Source organism: Chaetura pelagica, unplaced genomic scaffold, assembly GCF_000747805.2.
Source record: "Chaetura pelagica isolate M959 unplaced genomic scaffold, ChaPel_1.0 scaffold479, whole genome shotgun sequence".
Lineage (NCBI taxonomy): Eukaryota > Metazoa > Chordata > Aves > Apodiformes > Apodidae > Chaetura > Chaetura pelagica.
Genome location: NW_009954537.1, coordinates 462,549 through 480,292, shown reverse-complemented (window position 1 = coordinate 480,292; position 17,744 = coordinate 462,549). Strand labels below are relative to the sequence as shown.

The 17,744-nt window shown below is 42.2% G+C and overlaps 1 protein-coding gene across 1 annotated transcript in view; it reads right to left on the bottom strand.

Moving 5' to 3' along the window:
• Positions 1–16,814, bottom strand: part of PARVG (parvin, gamma) — a 24,355-nt gene extending 7,541 nt beyond the window's left edge. The window contains exons 1-11 of the mRNA XM_010004774.1: positions 16,736–16,814; positions 16,164–16,228; positions 12,039–12,141; positions 11,292–11,432; positions 10,764–10,879; positions 9,183–9,238; positions 8,295–8,317; positions 6,297–6,358; positions 6,114–6,182; positions 4,834–4,935; positions 697–769 (exon numbers count right to left, since the gene is read on the bottom strand). Of these exons, the coding sequence (XP_010003076.1) occupies positions 697–769; positions 4,834–4,935; positions 6,114–6,182; positions 6,297–6,358; positions 8,295–8,317; positions 9,183–9,238; positions 10,764–10,879; positions 11,292–11,432; positions 12,039–12,141; positions 16,164–16,228; positions 16,736–16,814 (889 nt within the window). The remainder of the gene's footprint in view (positions 1–696; positions 770–4,833; positions 4,936–6,113; positions 6,183–6,296; positions 6,359–8,294; positions 8,318–9,182; positions 9,239–10,763; positions 10,880–11,291; positions 11,433–12,038; positions 12,142–16,163; positions 16,229–16,735) is intronic.
• Between the last annotated feature and the right edge of the window lie 930 nt (positions 16,815–17,744).

Below are 17,744 nucleotides of genomic sequence, written 5' to 3'. Positions count from 1 at the left end.
CCCCGTAGGAGGCTGAGTTAGACAGACAGCAAAACTGGCCAGGGATATTCCATTCCATATATCTACGTAAGCTCAAAGGAAGGTCAGAGATCACAGACCCCCAGGCTGGGGCTCTCCTGACCCTCATCACTCTGTGCTCTCTCCAGTAGCTCTGGGATTTCTCAGGACTGTTCACAGCTCAGGAGATGCTGTGGGAGTTGCTGGGGGTGGGGGGAGGCGAGAGGCTTTTGCACATACCTGAACATATTTCTATATAATTGTGTATATTTTCTTATCTCATTAGTGTTGAATTAAAGCTGTGTAGTTTAGTTTTCAATCCAGCCAAGTCTCTTTTCCTCTCTCTCCTACCCTAGCTGGGTGGGGAGGGGAGGGGATCCAGAGCATTGTTGTCAAACCTGAGTCAAACAGTGACACACAGTTTTAAATCTTTAACAAATACTGACTTACCAAATAGTTTAGGTTTAGTGGAAAGTTACTAAACTTATAACAATACAACATTTTCAGTATAGAAATAAAGACTATTCAAAACAATTCTCAGCTTTATTACTATTTATTCTGAAAGAGTAGCTATGGGGCAGCCATATAATGCGGTGTCAGTGTCACATTGCAGAACCTACTTTCTTCAATTATCCTAACTTTTGCTAAGCCAAAATATCAGCAATTCTGTTCCACATAAGTTTGCATGGCATGACTCACCTTCAGAGTTCACAGAGAAATTCAGAAGACCTCCATCTGTCAGCAAGTCCAATGCAAGGTTAACGTTGTGAAGCTGTTGATGAGAGAGAGATCAATGTAACAGAAAATATTTGCCACCCAGTGGTGCAGTGGCCAGGATGTTTTAAATGTTTCTCCAGTTACTGAAGATGCTGATTCATAAATATGTACTTAAATTCATCTCCTTACTTTTGATGAAGAGCTCTTCAGGATTCCTACCAATTATCACAGAAAATTGGATGTAAAATCCATCTCCAACAAAACATATCCCATGAGGTGGGGAGAAGAATCCACTTATTTAAAAACAGACCTTGCATGTGAAGGTCTTATGATAATAGATGTTTCCACAGTGGAAAGAGGCCAGGTTCATAACTGGATCCAATAGATGCAAGGAATTTATGTCTGTTCTCTTAACAATGCCCATATGCTTTCCACATTTGAAATAAACAAAAAATAAATAAGGAAAAAGTTCTCTATATCTCGTTCAGAATTGCAAAGATCAGAAACCTTCCATGAGCTGTATTTGTGAGCTACAAGTGTATGTTTTAACATATAATGATGTCTATACATCATAGCAGCAATGATGATATACGTAACATTACTCCTGAGAAATGAAGCACATGTCCATGAATGAAGGTCAGGCTTTTTCTCCTGGTTTTTCCTCACTTGTTTTTCTCTCCCTTTCCCACATAAAAGCAGCATCACACACATATGCAGTAGTCAGGAATGATTTTTCAAAGTCATATAACATCCCATTACTAGCTTCTAACAGCTTAAGGGCAGTTGTTTACTCAGCTGGTAATTAGCAAGCTCCCTTCCTCTAATGAAGTAACAAGACCTGAATGAACTTCAAATTGTCTCTGTGTACATTCCTTGGGCTATTGAGCAATTTATCCTTTGGGAGGCATAATGTAACTGCTGCTGTGCTGTTCCCTGTTACCTTCTGACAATAAGCACAGGGGTTCCCCAAGCCAAGCAAAAACTTTGTGAATCAATAGATTTATGTTTTAACTGGTTCTCTGGTTTACAAGTAACTGAGACTGACAGTTTAGATTTGAGGTTGTTTTCTTCCTCTGATAATCAGCAGCCAGGAAAGCTTAAGCTCATAAGGATCTACAGAATTTTGATTGGAATGAATAAATCAAATGCTTCCATAGTGAACCAGGGAAAGGGGCACATTTTCTTCTCTGTAATGCACACGAGATTTGCAAGAAATGCAGATTTCAGAATAAATCTTCAGACTGAAATACTGATAATTACCAAAGAAAGGCAACCTGGAACAACCAGTGGTTTCATCCAGCATGCTTCCAGACTCAAAAGAGTTGGACAGTTCTATAGAATATATAATCAGACAGAGGTCAGCATGTTTGGGGTATTTTAGCTCTGGGCCTGTTTGGGCAAAACGCACAAGGGCCTTCATTCATCCTCCTCCTCTCCTGACAACGTAAGTTCTAATTTTGGCCTGACCTGTTTTGTGATTATATTCTTTGTCTCAGAACACACCTTTATACACACGAGCACCTGGACTAGACTTGCTTTACAGTGACTTACAGACCTCCTTTCTTGGCACTGAACACCCCCAAAAACCTGCAACAAACCTACAAACACCCAGTGCTGCCTTCTTGCACCTGTAGGCGGGTCCCATCTCGAATTTCTGTTCCCGCTTTCCTCACCCCTCCTGTTCCTCTCAACACAGGCTCCTGCCCTCCCTGTTCCTTGTTTCTATTTCCTCCTCAGCATCACTGCTTCTATCCAAATTTCCCCTCAATGCAGTTCAGGAGGAGGTGTACATGCCAGCTTTGTACCTCAAGCTTTCCACTTGAATGAAAGCTGATGCACCGCACCGATCACAACACTGCGTGTGGTTGTCACCATTTTTATAACACAAATGACATGTTTTAAATCTCAGCAAAGGTTACATTTTCATATTTTACTGTACCAATTAACGTCTAAAATGACAGGGAGTTAGAAAGCAGGGGGGGAATCGAAAGACGTATTTTCTGTACTAATGACAGATGAACTATGGTCGCTCAGTATTTTTAGTTATATTGTCATCCCACTTTTCATCATGTAATGAACATCAGAGGAGAAACAAATGGTAAATACCACTTTGGCAAACTGTTCAACAATATGTCCAGTACTTGGAAGTAACTTTGCTAAAATGAAATTACTAAGACCTAGAGAATTGTACTGAACCAGTAACCAACCCCATTACATATCTCTCTGAGGCCAGTGACCAGCATGTGCAGGGTAAGAACTAGAAAGTCTGAGCTCTGATTTGTACCTAGAATGTAGGGGTATCACATTTCTTGAAAGAGATCTGTGAGGCTTGAATAGGGCTGATCCAAAAAACAAAATGTTATCTTTGAAATTTTACATAATATATATATATATATTCATTGACTTTCTCTGAATAAAGTTAGTGGAAATGTTCAAAATGGATCAGAGCAAACATTTTCTAAAACTTAGTGGAGGAGGAGAAAGGGAAGAAAAACAACTGCAAGAAAATTATTTTGTTTGACTCAAGCCTTCAAAATACATTTTCCCTGTTCTGAATCATCTTAGATGTAAGAAACTCTGAATTTTCCTAATATCTTAGACAGTCACTAACTGACAGCAACAGATTTTTGACAAAATTTGAACTTAGGTCTCAGACAGCTGTGCTTTTGATGACATGCTCCACAGGAGTATTTATTAATTAATATGGGACCCCTGAGAATTTTCATTACAAATAAATATTGCCCAGGGAGAGTAACTGCAGTGAAGCTCAGGAATCAGGCAAAAGCCTGGTCTGTGTGGGGGAGCTGTAATAGAAACCACACCAGAGGAGAGATCCTCTTCTCAGGCAGCTCTCAGGCAGAAAGAATATGACATGTTTCACCTTCAGAGATTAAACTGGACGTAAACCAATAAAAAAAACAATGGATTCAGGATTTTCAGAGCTATTCAGTGACCCAAATGCAAAATCCCTAACGGAACCAGAGACAATTTGAAAATATCTCCAATATTTCAATATGTTTCAGCATCCTAGATCTGTGGAGGCGGCAGCTACACCTGCAGCCCAGCACATGCTGCCTTCTGGCTGATGCCACCTTTTTTCTTTTAAAGCACTGATGGAGTCTGCCTCATAGAGGTTAAAAAAGGTGTCAAGCAAGTCTCACAGGGCAGGTTACAGCTCCCAGCCTTGGGGAAGGAAAAGATGTAAATTCCCAAGAGCTTCCTAAGCACAGAATGCTCTGTTCATGTCTTGACTAAGGTATATTTTCAGGACAGCATAAGGAAACCTATAGAGACCTAGTTCTGTTATGCAAGAGGTGTGAACCACTTCAAAATATTGTTCACAGGACAGACTTGCAGAAGACAGCACACCAGTTCCCTGCCACATGAGTCTCTGTATTTCACTGGAAGGCTTCAGAAACACGTATCTGCCTAACAAACAAAAGTAACAATCATTTGCCTCACAGAATCACAGAATCCTAGGGGTTGGAAGGGACCTCGAAAGATCACCCAGTCCAACCCCCCTGCCAGAGCAGGGTCACCCAGAGCACATCACACAGGAACGTATCCAGGTGGGTTTTGAATGTCTCCAGAGAAGGAGACTCCACAGCCTCTCTGGGCAGCCTGGCCCAGGGCTCTGTCACTCTCACAGGAAAGAAGTTCTTCCTGATATTCACATGGAACCTCCTATGCTCCAGTTTGCACCCATTGCCCCTTGTCCTATCACTGGTCATCACTGAAAAAAGCCTGGCTCTGTCCTCCTGACACTCACCCTTTGCATATTTGTAAACATCAATGAGGTCACCCCTCAGTCTCCTCTTCTCCAAGCTAAAGAGACCCAGCTCCCCCAGCCTTTCCTCATTAGGGAGATGTTCCACTCTCTTCATCATCTCACATGAGATAATAATTCATTTTGAAGAAGACACTCACCTGTTCCAAGGTATTTTTACAGCACCAAGCACATGCATGCATGCTGTCCCAAACCTACATCCTGCAAACACTGTGCGTGCATATGGCTACATGCAGAGCAGCAGCAGTTAAAGCTCTTCACTGACATACAGAAGCATTAAATACACAAGATGTTGGAAGCCTTAAGCTCTAAGTAATTAAATAATAACCTACCATCTCTGTGGTGCTGGCCGGAGTCAGGAAGAAATCCCTTAAATTCAGGAAGTAACCCTCCAGTTGTCCAATCAACAGAAGTAAGATAACTCCATCTGCAAACTGGATGAAGAATCACCTGAATATTATTTATGACATTGACTTTTAGGAAATCACTCTGAAAAAATGCTGTTGGAGTGATAAAAGAATGTAAATGGTACTTTGGCAAGCAGACAGCCTAGTGACTCAGCTCCCTCAACCCCTTCCACAGCGAATTTCGTATTTAGTTACATAAGGCTCCCAAGTTCATGTTATTAAAACACAACCTTGTAGAAAGGACAGCTATTAAAACAACCTATTCCAGATGTGCAGAGACTTCAGACAACCACAACTGACAAACATGGAACCATAAATAAAAGAAAATTGTGCCTAGTGCCCAAGATTTACGACAAAACACTTCCTGTCACAGTTGCCAACCAGGACTACTCCAAAGAGCAGCGGAGCACGGCTCCGCTTTGCCTCTGCGTGGCATAGATCGCAGGGGCTGCCACTGCACGGGGGCTTGGAGTGCCTGGAGCAAAGCAAGAGCTGTGGGCTGACTCCTCCTGCAGTTACTGCGTGGGTGTGTGTCTGCAGAAGCAGGGGAAGAAAAGGCCACGAGGGATGTTCCCGAGCTCATTTCCCATTGCTGGCTTGCTCATTCCCCAGAGAGGTACCAGGAGGATGCCGCAGCTCTCCGGCTTCCAGCAAGCTGCTGTCCACCCTCCTGGGAGGCAGCAGAGGAGGACAGAGGAGGTGTGGATGTGTCTCTCTTCACCAGCACCCAGGGAGGTGACCCCGAGGTGCCTAATGAGCAATCCTCTTGGAATTCCACAGGCTCTAAAGAAGCTCGGTGCTCAGAGGATGGAACTTTGAAATGTCATTGAAAATCAGGCCTTCCTACCATGAAGGAAATCCAGCATTAACAATCAGGAACTGCCAGCAATCAGCGTGGCTTTCAGTTTAATTGTTAGAACACCATTATGTCCATCTTGACACAAAGAACATCCCTAGGAGTCCAGCAGACTCTGAAAATTACTCCCTGTAACATTCCAAGGGCAGCAGCATTCAATACACAGCTGTATTTTTTTCATTACTTCTTAGCTGCAGCAACTCCAGAGGCTGAAGCTTGATACTTTAACCTGGACTAGAAATAATTATGTTGCCAAATTACTACAACAAAAAGGAGGAATCCTTATAGTAAGAGGAAACACTCAAATGGCTGACAAAACATGGTTAACATGCATCTTAGAGCAGGCTACCTGAGATTCAATGTCTTTCACATTCAATCCTAATTTTCCAACGTGCTGGTTGACAAACTGCAAAAATACCTAAAGAAAACAGAAGGGGAGGGGAAGGTGAGAGAAAACAGAACTTTTTTTCAGTGAAGTCATGAATTATGCTTTACATTACAACTTTTGATGACTATTAAAAAAGTAAATTACCTTTTTTACAGCATCCAGTTTATCTGGAGCACGGTTAAATAAATCATCAAAGGCATCATCTTCTGTACCAAAACAATATTAATTGGAATTATTTAGAATAACTGTCAGATTAGAGGTTTTAAAGTGGCTCCAGAAGAAAAAAGGTGTTATAAACCAAGGAGGAAAAAAGTTATAGGGAGTCAGGAAAAAATCCTACCATTATATCTATCAGAGGACAGGGTGACAGGCTTCCCTGCAGCTTGACTACATCAGAGAAAACAATTTACTTCATTCATCTCTGTAATCTTTGCCAGCAGAGGTTCTCAAGATTTGTGCTGCCACCAGTCTGAACAATGGCTAAGTTTTTCATCTTTACAGTTCCTCTCTTTTCAGCTATGTTTCTTTAACCATAAATCTCTGGGATAAAATATTGAAAGCAGAGAAGAAGAGCTACCCATTTCACTGCTGTCCCCAACAGAAATGTCAGTCACATCAAATTTGCAGAAAAATAGGGCCCTTCCTTCAAAAAAGCCACAAACTAGATACTGGGTTTGGAGCCCCTTCCCTTGCTCTGAAAATTCACAGACCTCAGAAATGACCAGTGTTGCCACCCAGTTCAAAGGCAGGCACTGAGCTGCTGCCAGTAGAGAACCAGCATGAGTTCGAAGATTTCCAAGGAAATGAGCCAAGTCCCTGTGAAATCCCACCAACCTCCTCCATTTTCTGCCCAGGTTTAGAGAAAGCAGAACACATCTTGCCACAGCCACCTGGCCACAAGGCTGCTCTGGTTCCAGCATGAACAAAACATTTGAAACACTCTTAAAAACAAAGGGTGCTCTGGCAGCATGACTAAATGGAGAACCAGTTTCTACAGTGCAGGAAAGCAAAGGCAGCTTTTCTTAAGGAAGGTTCCACCCAAAAGCCAGTGACAGAGAAGCCCCCACTGCAGAAGAGCTTCCCTGAGTTCCTGTGTTCTCCCTGTGAGGGGGTTGCTGCAGGAACAATGTCAGGGAATAGGTGAATCCAGCAAGCAAACCACTGAGCAACACTGAAACCTGCAACGGTCTTGCAAACTAGAGAGCCCTCTTCTGGAGCCATGCTTGGGGATTTCTCTCTCTGCTAAGCAAGCTGTGTCAAAAATAGAGGGAGAGAGCATTTTGAAGAGTCAGTTGCAGATTTCTCTTCCCAGCAGAATCAGCCCACTGGAAGAAACAGCTAATTACAGGGTGGTGGGGTTTTGTGGGGTTTTTTCAGACAATTTCAGCCCACACTAGAGACCACTCGGTGGAATAAGTGCTAAATATGTATTAAATGATACAGTTTGCACCTCTGCAGAGCATGAAAACGGTAACATAAAGGGCATGTTAGAGAACTAAAATGGTTGCCTTGATTCACTGGGGAAGCAATGTGCTTCTCTGCAGGAAGAGCAGCTCACACTGAAGCCTGAGCAGTGCCCAGACCTTCTGCAGGCTCTGTGCCCATGGACATTTTTCACCTCAAGTAGCTCTCAAAAGCCCTAAGGTTGAAAACACTGGGAAATATGGCTTCACTGAGCTGCCACCCATCATCAACTACCAGATTTTAAAATCTCCTTTGCAAACTACAGAAAGGAAACAACATTGAAACTGTTAGCAACAAGCACCACAGTTCCCAAGCCATTTTTTCTCCTAAATAGTTCCAACAGTAAATGAGGTCAGTGTAAATCCAAGACATACACACTGCCCCCAGCCAGGTCTTCTCTGCTGGGTCATTAACGCACAGTTTCATTTCTTGTCTCACTTCCCATCTGTTGCCTGCAGTCCTTGAGCAAAGTGACCACCCAGTTTCCAAACTTTATTATGTTGGGATGAACACACATTAACAGAAGACATTTGGAGAAAAAGACAAGGAGAAGTTAATGAATCTCCATGCACTCTAGTGGGTGCATACTGATTTTATCATGAGGTAAAAATGGATCAGAATATGGTGTATAATAGCACATAATAGCAAAACACTGAACTTGGTAATGCCAGTACTTACTTGACTGTGCTTCTAAATTCTCTCTAGAAATGCAATAAAAAGCAAGAATTAGAAAAAGCATTTAGCATAACTAATCTTACTTATAATCAAAGCTTATCTGGGCCATCAGCTGCCTTGGAAAGAAGGGGATACAGCACAAAGCGCCATTAATTTTATGTCAGGGTCACTTTGCACCAGATAGTTTTAAGTGCACTATATATCTATATCAGAAGTATACAAGATTTCAAGCGGCCTGCAGACCAACAAACATGTATTTTTATAAGCATAATCCATAATACCCACTTTCAATAAGCTGCTCATGAGTTTAAGATGTTCTAGCATATAAAATATAATAGGAGGAAAATATGTTTCTAGTTCTTGGAATGATGTCCATATTTTCTTAGTATATGAATGGCATCCTACTACTTAACTACTTTAATAGTGACAGTATCTCAAAAACCCAACATGCTCAAACCTTTATTTCACAGTAAAATAAGAAAAGAACTGCCTCCTTTCTCTCTATTTAATGACACGACAACAATAAAATAAAAGTTGATTTAAACCCCTGTGGCATTAGAAAATTTCAAGTATAGTCCAGGACAGGCACATTTGGAGTGCTTGATTTTTATTCTTATATTCCATGGCAATATCAAACACTAAGCCTCAGGAATAGTCATATGCATTATTTTAGAGACGTTGATATAAAGAATGGTATTATATCATAATACCAAATCTGAAGAGGAAAAAAAAAGTAAAGAAATGAGAGAAACAGTTCACATACATATGCATGCCTGAGTTTACACTTTTTGTCACCATCCTGATCCCAGCTATTTTTCAGAAAGGGGTAAAACACCCACAATATTTCCTTTCTGATTGACAGTGTAAAAGCCAGATATATCCCCCTCTTACTTGTTTTCTGTGATACACTCCACTCCATTTGTTGTCTTTAATCCTCTGGAGGTGTTCTGTTGAAAAGACAATAAATATTATTTTGCTTGTTATACAAAAAAAGTCCCTAAGTATTAAGTGAGCCTTTAGGACCTGTTTGCTGCTTTAAATGATTAGCAGAGGGCATTTATTCAGGGAGAACAGTACAATTAGTATAGGAATTTTGACAGACTGCTGATTCCTTCTTCTCTCTTCACTTTGCAACCAGAAGTGACCTGCTTCCCCATCAGAGGAAGCCAAAGGAGAAAAACATGGTCCCTCATCTGGTGAAGTTCAGAGGCTGGCATATTCACCTGGAGAACTGATGAATGCATCAAGCTGCTTTGGGCAGCCAGTTATTTCCTGGTGCACTGCAGGACACTTCAGTCCTACAGCCCTGGCAGTGGTCACCTTTGCCTTATAAAAACCTCACGCCAGGGCCTACTATCTATCAATGAACCTTCCCTGCAGATGACTTAAGTTTGGTGGGTTGTTTTGATTTAGGTTGGCAATTCTTACTACTTCTGAAGCCACCCGGGATCTTTGTTTACGTTCTTGTATCGTTGTTCCTCTATATAGATCTTGGTACTCCACAAAACATTTTTAAAAAACCAAAACCAACATAAAGTACTGGAACAGGCTCCCTCCTCCTTCTCTGGAGGCTTTCAAGACCTGTCTGGATGCCTTTCTGAGTGATCTGCCCTAGATTTTTGGTTTGGTTTGGGCTTTTTTTGGTCCTGCTCTGGCAGGGGGGTTGGCCTTGACGATCTTCTGAGGTCCCTTCCAACCCTTAATATTCTGTGATTCTGTGATAACCCAAAGACACAGGAGAGGATGGGCATGCCTGCTGCTTTGTTCAGGCACCTGGAAAACATCTCTTATCACAGAGGAGTCTTTGTTTCAGTTCCAGTTATGAACCTCCACAGAAGGAAGAGTGCTGGGCCATGCCATACAGACCACGTGCTGGGCTCCCAATGCCATTGAATTGCAAACTCCCTGTTAAAAGTGTAACATAGTGGTGCTAATTTTTGCAGTTATATCCCAAATTACAGGATATGTGATGTTCTTCCAACCTTCCAGACTTGACTTTAAGAAAACAAAATAGCAAAAGACTGCATGCAGATCTCAGTTTGTAGAGAAAAATACCAAAAAATGTGACCCCCACTGAAACTCCTGTCCCCTAAAGAAATAAATCCCCAGCATTAGACCAGGGTTATGATTTACAGGTGCAGACTTCTGTTTTAAAAACACTTAGTGATAGTAACAGCAGAATTTCTTCTTTTTCTTCTTTACTGAGTTCAACAGCTGTTTTCAGCTTGGATCCTTTTTTTCTATCAAGGAGGGAAAACCAGCATAGTGTCTCTACCCTTTTAAAGATACAGCATCTGAACTGAGAACAAAATGATAGCCTAGTCCAGCCAAATCAGAAATTTAAAAGGCACTGTCCATAATAAATGCAAGTGCACCTTTCACAGCTGAGCACGTTTCTTCATAATTCTAATCATACCAGCCTAGTGAAAAGTCTCCAGGATCTACTGTAACAAATATTGAAACCAGAATTACCTCAATGGTGATTGTTTCCACTTGAACATTTGGAGGCATAGCCAGGTTAGGTTTGAAGTGCTTTGCTAATGCAACCAGCAGATGCAGTGTGCTCAGTAAGTCTTTGGACAAGATAGCTATTCCATGTAAAGACAGAAAACAATCTTTAGTTTGCAAGACAAGTAAATCTCATTTTAATATCACAAATTCTCCCTGTGAAGAGGATGCCATAGTCATGGAGGGCCATAACACAGGTGGGATATCGGATGGGGTTTACATAATATCACAATTCAGAAATACTGCACCTTAAAAGTTTATTTTGTGAGACATACACACAGATGCTGAGAGCTGTTAAGTGGTCCACAAGCCACACACTTAAGCTTGCAGAGCCTAGTCAGGGTGAGATATTCCTACTTCAATTTTGATTCAAGCACTAACTGAAAACAGGTTGTTTAATTACTCCTCTGGCAGCCCTTTGCCTCATAGCAGCCTTACAGCAGAGGAAGCCCCATGATGGATACTCTTCTCCAATTTCACTTCTGTACCTACACTCCACACTCCATTTCAGCTGACTTTCTTCCAGTTGCAAACACTTAGCCACAGCTTCCAGGATCACAGAGAGTTTCTGCCGCTGTTTTATTTCTGTTAACGCGATCTTGTCAACATCCAGCTTGAGAGATCCTAGGTTTTCTTTGGCAGAGAGTCCATAGGAAGGAGAAAGATGTATTTTAACACCACCATTGGAAAAAAAAAATAATATCAGAAACATAAAAAAGGCAGCAAAGCACACAGTGTCTTGTTTTAAATGTTCAATACCCCGTAAGTGCTTCCACAGACCCACGTCTCACAGCTGCATGCCTTGTTAAACTCCTGTACTCTCTGAAAGCCTCAGTAAAATGAGTGAAGCTCTGCAAAAGGGAGTGCACTCAGATCATTCCTTGCAGCATCATTCCTCCAACCCTAGCACTCTAGATCCTCCTTGACCCAGTGGAAGCTACCTCCTTCCCTTCAGAGGCACTGTAATCTCACATTTCAAAGCTAACCTTTTTGTTATGTTAACTAGCAGGTAAAAATACTCTCTCAGAGGAGACAGAATTACATGAAAACAATAGCAGTTCGTTCATCAGGCATTTGTTCAGAATTGCAGTTATCACGGATGGTTCCCAATGCAGCCATTTCTTCCTCAGCAAGTGAGACTCCAGCAGATAACTGCAATTCGATTTGTGAGGTTTCTTTTCCACTCTGGAAATTCCTCCCTGTTGTGGTTTGCAAGTTAAACTCAAAGAAGTAGCTTACCCAAAAGATGATGAAGTACCAGCCCATCATACAGATCTTCTTCCAGACTTTTAACAACTATGTGTTCCTCTTTCAGGGTTGTGTTAAGCCAGTCAATCAGTATCTGAGGAAGGAAATGAAGCAGAGGGCAATTATGTTCTTGTTTAGACAGTTTAACACTCAGTGCTATAATTGTGGTCCACCTTTCTCTTTAGCTCTTTATCTCACATCTTGGATTGCTTTCAACCTGTCCTTCCTTTGTGCTTTTTGGTTGTTTTTTAAAGGGAATTTAAGTATCAGTTCTCCCTAATTTTCAAGTGAGATACAGGTCTCACAAGCTATATTCATATGAATTTTGTAGAATAGTTACACAGTTGAAGAGACAGACCCTGTTTCCACTTCTGTCAGGGGAAAGTCTGCAGAGTACACTTCCCAACCCTTGCCTTCATTAGGTATCACAGAATTCAGAAAAATTCAACCATCAGAAAAAAGTATGTGTTCTGTCTTGGTGTGATGGGGTTTTTGGTAGCGAGGGAAGGGCCCCAGGGCTGGCTCAGGTAAGAAGGTCAGAAGCTGTCCCTGCTTCAAACCCAGCCAAGGAGCCTTTAGAGGGACAAGAGATGCACCTCTGCCATTAACATATGGAAGAGCTGAGGTAACACCTGAGCAGAGAAGCACTTAAGGGAGAAGAGCTGAGCCGGGGAAGGAGATCAGTGCTGGTGGTTGGTGAGGAAGAAGGGGCAGAAGGTGCCCAAGCAGCAGTTTCCCTGCAACCCATGGCGAGATGGCAGCTGTGCCCCTGCACTCATGGAGGAATGTGGTGGGACATTCCCTGAAGGCGCCAGGAGGGATGAACTTGGCCAGTGGACTTGGATGTTGTGGCCAGAGGATTTGCTGCCAGTGGGCTCTGATTGCTCAGCTGTGGAAGCCCCCGGGCCAGGGGAGGTGGCTGTTCCCGAAGCCCCCGTGACTCTGTGGGAAGCCCAGGCTGGAGCAGCTCCGGACCTGGTGGGAAGGACTCAGGAAGGAGAGGTTGGTGGAGGCCTCTGTGCCATGGGAGGGACCCCGTGGGGAAGCAGGGCAGGACTGTCAGGAATCCTTCTTGCTGAGGAGGCAGGAGCAGCAGGAACCCCCAGCCTGTGAAGTGACTCCAAACCCCATCCCCTGTCCCCCTGTGCCGCTGGGGGGAAGGAGGGAGAGAAACCGGGAACGAAGGGATTGGGGCCCGGGAAGAAGGGAGGGGTGGGGTAACATCTGCAAGCCCTGCTCTGTGTCTGTCTGTGTCCTGGGGGGTGTGATTAGTTTGAAATTTAATTATTATTTTTCACAAGTTGAGTCTGTTTTGCTCAGGACCTTGATCAGTGAAGATTCCCTCCTTGTCCTTTGTCTCATCCCATGAGCTTTGTCCTCCTCATCCCAGAGTGTGTGTGTTGGGGGGAAACAAGTGAGCAGCCATGGGGCTGTTCCTTTTGTTGTTGTGTTGGGCCCAAACCATGACAATATGTAAGAAAAGAGGCCTCAGTCTTCCTGTTGCTTGTTTCTTGTAGTCATTCATGTCACTAACACTCCTCCCTGTTCTCTCTTATTTTTTGTGTTCTTTTTCTTTCTGCAATTCTGTACTTACCTGACTCCAAATACCTTTTTTGGGGGTGGGGGGTGAGCATTTTGTTTCTTTCTTTCTTGCATGGCAATCCTCCCACTGCCCTTTCCAATATCCTTCCTGCCTTTGCAAGGGGAAGACTGCGGGAAGCCAAGGCCTGGCTGCAACTGGAAGGAACCATGTACCCAGTTATATCCCTTGGCCCTGCAGCCCCTTCCTTCAGCACTGTGCTGCTACACAGGAGACTGGAGGAGCTCCTCAGAACTTCCCCAAGCATGTGTTTTACCCCCCATGTGTTGACAGAAAGGGAAGATGATCTCCTGAAGCAGAACTGAAGAGCAGTAGCTTCAGATGACAGGTAACAAGAACCTCTCAAAAAAAAAGAGGGACCGGTATTGCTTGTACTGCTGTTACTGCTACAACTGAGTGTCTGGAGTTTGTTGGGTGGATAACATCCCTTGCACTTGCTGTAAACAGAGGAGAAAATTCATAGCAGATCCCTGTAAGTTAGCCAACGTTAACAAAAATGTAAAAAGCAGTTTGAAAATTATAAAAATCTCTCATGAGCTTTAAACGACACAAAACCAAAAATGCCTGGCAGCTCCACTTGCCTGAACTGAGAAGCTGTCAAAGTGTTTATAATATACTTTGTCAGCTAAGAAGTAGCAAGAATCTTCTAGAGCAGAAAGCTTTCCTCCTCAGCTAATACATGCAGGTTAAGACCTGCCAATGCTTTAGATGTGTGAGGGACAGAGCAGTACCCCAAAAATAACAGCACAACCAGACAGAAGTCAGAAAAACAGAATGTTCTGCTGAGTACACATCTATGAGATCCCTTGTTTGCTGTCTCTCAGCTCTAAACAGGCACATCCACAGCCTGCAGCTCACACAGCTCTGCTTTCAGTCCAGTTGTTGGGAACCCACACAGTTGCAAAGCAGAGTTGTGTCTAATAATGAGAAATTAGGGAAAGGAAAAAAGGAATACTTCAAGAAGTCTGGTGCTGGCTTTCAAATCTAACCATCTTCTATTTTACATGCAGTTTGGTATTTACAGTAACTACAGTGAGCTATTTCACATTCTACAGCTCTCCAAAGCCACCTCAAAATGAAAATGCAGTGGAGCAGAGTCTTTCTCCCAAGTGAGTTTCTCTGCTTCCCTTATTCTTCCCTTGAAGATCCCTCCTCTATCCCATTCTCTAGAGGAGCCCTGAACTCTAGATTAAAAAGGCCATAAGTGGCACTGATGGGCACCCAGAGGACTGCCTTTCCTTGGGACCCAATTTCTGCCCCCTCACCATCCAAAGAAAAGAAAACAGTGAAGAACATTTCTTCAGGAGTCTCTGACAGGAAATGTATTGAGCACTGAAGCTCACTGGAATCTTCATAAACTGAGGAAAGCTCTTCATCTTTGGCAGACTGGAAAGAAAAAAATCAGTCTCTCTGCAGACAACATAATTGCATTTTGCAGCATCACCTTTCAGATTTTCTCTTTTCTATAAAAACATCGTGGAAGCCTGACACAAAAATTAAATCTTTTTGATCAAATGTGCACAACAGGTTAAAAAGATGTAATACAGAATGCACATACTTAGGGGCTTATGAATGCCATCTAATGCACACATCAGCACATAGTCTATGCTGGTTTTTATAATATAACCATTTTAGTGTCTCCATAACACAAGAAGTTCTGGTCTCATAAGAGACATGCCACTTTTCTTCCAGGAAATTTCAGCCTTCCCATGGGCTGTGCATTAGAGAAACAGTTATTGAAGGTAGGGGAAATTTTAAAAATTACTTGGGAATAAATTACTTTCCCGTGAAACAGGATTCATCCTTCACATCTACCTCAAGCAGACAATGTCCCACACAGCAACTTGAAAACTGCTCTCCTGAATTCCTGGTGACTTGCATCCCCTTCATCCCTTCTCCCTCTGCTCTATGCTGTCCTCACCAGGCTGCACTGCAGCTGAGCCAACTGCCCTTGGAGGTAGGAGACAACACATAAAAATGTTGCAAATCAGCACAGCAATCCTAATACTTGTTTCATGGGATCAGGGAAGCAAACTTGCATGTATGCAAACACCTTTCTTTAGTCACAGCAAATGCTAACGTGGGTTTGCTCTTGGTCATGATCCACCATTCCAGCTGGATTCTCATTGCTATTACACTCTCATTACAATGAAGGAGCAACTGGGTATTCCTGGTGTAGCTGACCTACATGTCCCAAGTTAGGAAAGGTATTGTATAAGAAGAAACTTAGATTTAAAATTTACATTCCACTTCCCACACAGCAGTGACCACCCCTGGGGTGTGATTCAGGCATTGGAAGCTTGGTCCTGTAGGTTCCAGCCATCTAGCACTGTGCTTAAACCAAGGCATAGTTTTACTTGTGTGGAATCCAAGTCCCAAAAGCAGAGCTCGTCCCCATCCGCAGGGAGTGAGGAACTGAGGCCAAAGACTTGGGTAATTTAGAGGGCTGAGCATTAACACAGCAGGTTAAAACAACTTGAGGTGGGGGTTAAACAACGTAGTAAAAGAAATTGTACCGATTTTAGTTCCTCAAATTTGGGATTGTTGCTTGAGGTTGGTTTTATGAGTTTCCTCTTCTCACCTATGAAAGGAAGCAAACACGATCCGTTACAATTATCAGATATGACTAATGCAAGTTTGCTGTAAAATCTGCTATCATCTTAATATTACCCAACATCACTAACTGCCATCTATAAAACACTGTCATGTTTTGTTTTAACTGATTCATTATGAGCCAGAAAATTATATATCAGACTATTAGGATTGCTGTTGGAAATTATGCTTCAACATAATTAAAACATGTAGGATCTAGATGGACAATTCTGGAAAAAACAAACAAAAAAACTTGGTCAGATCCTTCTGTTTGAAATTTAAATTTCAGTTAAAGAACCAGCTAGAATTTGTGTTGCTTCTTCATAATCTGCCTCTGGAGAGTCAGCAGCCAAATTACACGCACAGAGCTTAATCACTGCTGATAAAACCATATGAGTGCTGATGAAAAATGCATGGTTCATTTCTACTGCACATTTTCTTCATGGTTCTTAAGGTCATTCTTTGGACCTTCTGTCCTGGTTCATATAGTACATACCTTGAGCAGTGACATTCTCAGTTAGGAACTGATTAAGTGCAGCAGGCTGTGTAAACACATTCAAAAAGTCTGGATCCATTGCCTTTTCTCACTCCTGTGAAACTGGTAAAATATACAGGGGGGAAAGGAACATGAGTAAAGGCATGTAAAGATCAAAATTAATGCTAAGAAGAAAATAAGCAAAAAAAAAGAAGGTTTTTTTCAGTTGTTATGTCACAACTGCTTTTTAAAAAACATCTGAAAATGTATTTAAGTATGTGTAAAGAAAAACATGATAAAAAGAACTTTCCTTCTTTTTTTTTTCTGTTAACCACCAAAATGTAGGAAAAAAAGCCCTACAGTACTAAAAGCTTGCCCTAATTCCATCTAATCTGTTTCATCTGAATTAGATTAGTAAAATCCTGTTTCAGCTTTCAGTTCCTCGGTATCAATGGATATCTGCTACAAAACTGACCAATACTTAAGAAGCATTAAAATGCAAGAATATAGGAGTTAAATTACTGAGACAAGCTTATAAATAAAAGCAGTTTCCTTTATTAGACCAGCTGGTATAGCTGTGGGGAAAAAAATGATGTGTTTCTGGGTAGACAATCCCATCTTCTTGTTAGATTAAGTTTCATGGCTTCTCAGAGATTTTTGTTTTAATTTTAAATGCAGATTGGAGAACAACTTTCCTTCCCAAGCCAGATGTCCTCAAATGAAAGCAGAATGACAATACACGACACAGTGATTAAACTACTTTGTCAACAAACACACAACTCAGGGTAAGGTTTTGCAACACAGCTATGAGTTTTCTTGGAGGACAGCAGGAGTCAGAGAAAGGAAGGGGTTTGTTGGAGCTGGGTAGAGAGGCTGCATGGCCATCTCTATGAGCTGTTCTACCAAACACCCAACTAAAATTAATCTCTACCACTAGCATCTACAAATGAGTGAGAGGCTGGCAATAATATTTCCCATTCTTCCAGAAGCTGTGACCCAAACCACAGCACAAGAGGAGACTGATTTTTTA